Below are 2,500 nucleotides of genomic sequence, written 5' to 3' on the forward strand. Positions count from 1 at the left end.
AGTTAGCAAACATCCTGCCAATTGTGTTACCTGGTAATATTATAGATAAGTAGGATATGGGACATGCTAGGCTGTACTTTCACGTGAACATTTTTTTTAAAGTGAGGTGACCAATGAAGTGACTTTGGGTTTTTACTTCCAGGTTCAAGCACATGCAAATCCGGTCCAACGCAGAGTCTGCCGCTTTCTACAGGTCAGTCAGCCCCATGGGGGTTGGACCGTGATATGATTTGTCCGTCTTGTGTCTATGCATTAAGACGTAGTGGTCTGTGCTGTTTAACCTGAATACAGAGCTGGCAAAGTGGAACACATGAGAACAGACAGGAGACTGCAGACGCTGCTGCGCTGCCAGAAGAGTCTGATGAACAAAGAACTCTGGCTGTACAGTAAGGACACACACACACACACACACACACGTACGTCTGACTGATTGTCTTTAAAATAATAATAATAATAATTCTCCGTTCATCTGAAATTGAGACCTCTAGAATTGTCCTAATGCAAACGGTAGGATCTAAACAACTCTCCTCTCCTCTCTTTTCTCCTCCTCCTCCACCCTATTCTCTCTTCCTCTCCCGCCCTCCTCTCCTCCTCTCTCCTCTGCTGTCCTCTCCTCCTCTCCTCCTCTCTTCCTCTCCCGCCCACCTCCTCCTCTCTCCTCTGCTGTCCTCTCCTCCTCTCTTCCGCTCCCACCCACCTCCTCCTCTCCTCCTCTCTCCTCTGCTGTCCTCTCCTCCTCTCTTCCTCTCCCACCCACCTCCTCCTCTCCTCCTCTCTCCTCTGCTGTCTTCTCCTCCTCTCTTCCTCTCCCGCCCACCTCCTCCTCTCTCCTCTGCTGTCCTCTCCTCCTCTCTTCCTCTCCCGCCCACCTCCTCCTCTCCTCCTCTCTCCTCTGCTGTCCTCTCCTCCTCTCTTCCTCTCCCACCCACCTCCTCCTCTCCTCCTCTCTCCTCTGCTGTCCTCTCCTCTCTCAGTTGGAGTGAACACCTTTGACTACCTGGGTGGTATCCTCAGCTACATCATTATCTCCATCCCCATCTTTTCGGGTGTTTATAACAACCTCAGTCCAGGGGAGCTCAGTGCCCTCATCAGTAAGGTACAGTAGTTCAGGTGGAGCTCTGTGTCCTCATCAGTAAGGTACAGTAGTCCAGGTGGAGCTCAGTGTCCTCATCAGTAAGGTACAGTAGTCCAGGTGGAGCTCAGTGTCCTCATCAGTAAGGTACAGTAGTCCAGGTGGAGCTCAGTGTCCTCATCAGTAAGGTACAGTAGTCCAGGTGGAGCTCAGTGTCCTCATCAGTAAGGTACAGTAGTCCAGGTGGAGCTCAGTGTCCTCATCAGTAAGGTACGGTAGTCCAGGTGGAGCTCAGTGTCCTCATCAGTAAGGTACAGTAGTCCAGGTGGAGCTCAGTGTCCTCATCAGTAAGGTACAGTAGTCCAGGTGGAGCTCAGTGTCCTCATCAGTAAGGTACAGTAGTCCAGGTGGAGCTCAGTGTCCTCATCAGTAAGGTACAGTAGTTCAGGTGGAGCTCTGTGTCCTCATCAGTAAGGTACAGTAGTCCAGGTGGAGCTCAGTGTCCTCATCAGTAAGGTACAGTAGTCCAGGTGGAGCTCAGTGTCCTCATCAGTAAGGTACAGTAGTCCAGGTGGAGCTCAGTGTCCTCATCAGTAAGGTACAGTAGTCCAGGTGGAGCTCAGTGTCCTCATCAGTAAGGTACGGTAGTCCAGGTGGAGCTCAGTGTCCTCATCAGTAAGGTACAGTAGTTCAGGTGGAGCTCAGTGTCCTCATCAGTAAGGTACAGTAGTCCAGGTGGAGCTCAGTGTCCTCATCAGTAAAGTACAGTAGTCCAGGTGGAGCTCAGTGTCCTCATCAGTAAGGTACAGTAGTCCAGGGGGCAGTGTCCTCATCAGTAAGGTACAGTAGTTCAGGTGGAGCTCAGTGTCCTCATCAGTAAGGTACAGTAGTTCAGGTGGAGCTCAGTGTCCTCATCAGTAAGGTACAGTAGTCCAGGTGGAGATCAGTGTCCTCATCAGTTCGGTACAGTAGCCCAGGGGACAGTGTCCTCATCAGTAAGATAGGCCACTGTTTTTCCCCCTCTCTCTCCACAGATTACTTGTCTTCCATGCCCTCATTACTGTCATTACCGCCTCTATCCTCTGGGTGGCAGTATATACCATATGCTATACATTAAAAAGGTTGTCTCTAAGTCACTGTATGTAATGTCCTGTCTTGGAGAGGAAGAGAACAGAGCAGGTTTACAGGTTCATAGAGATCCTGAACTAGGGGACCTTTATATACGGGGACCGTCAATACTGTCTCTTATTCTGCCTTGCAGTGCCTGACCACACACAGTCACAAATCTCTCTCTCTCTCACCCTCTCTGCTCTCTCTGCTCTCTCTCTCTCTCTCTCTCTCTGCTCTCTCTCTGCTCTCCTCTCTCTCTCTGCTCTCTCTCTGCTCTCTCTTCTCTCTCTCGCTCTCTCTCACCTCTCTCTCGCTCTC

At 50.6% G+C, this 2,500-nt stretch overlaps 1 protein-coding gene across 4 annotated transcripts in view; it reads left to right on the forward strand.

The window, feature by feature from the left end:
• abcd4 (ATP binding cassette subfamily D member 4) overlaps window positions 1-2,500 on the forward strand; it is a 16,153-nt gene that overhangs the window by 6,138 nt on the left and 7,515 nt on the right. For all 4 annotated transcript variants that reach the window (XM_090233246.1, XM_090233247.1, XM_090233248.1 and 1 more), the window contains 3 exons: window positions 143-193; window positions 292-386; window positions 975-1,096. In XM_090233246.1, the coding sequence (XP_090089372.1) occupies window positions 143-193; window positions 292-386; window positions 975-1,096 (268 nt within the window). The remainder of the gene's footprint in view (window positions 1-142; window positions 194-291; window positions 387-974; window positions 1,097-2,500) is intronic.

This window comes from Oncorhynchus mykiss, chromosome 4, assembly GCF_057628025.1.
Source record: "Oncorhynchus mykiss isolate SJ-2025 chromosome 4, ASM5762802v1, whole genome shotgun sequence".
In the NCBI taxonomy this organism is placed as follows: Eukaryota; Metazoa; Chordata; class Actinopteri; order Salmoniformes; family Salmonidae; genus Oncorhynchus; species Oncorhynchus mykiss.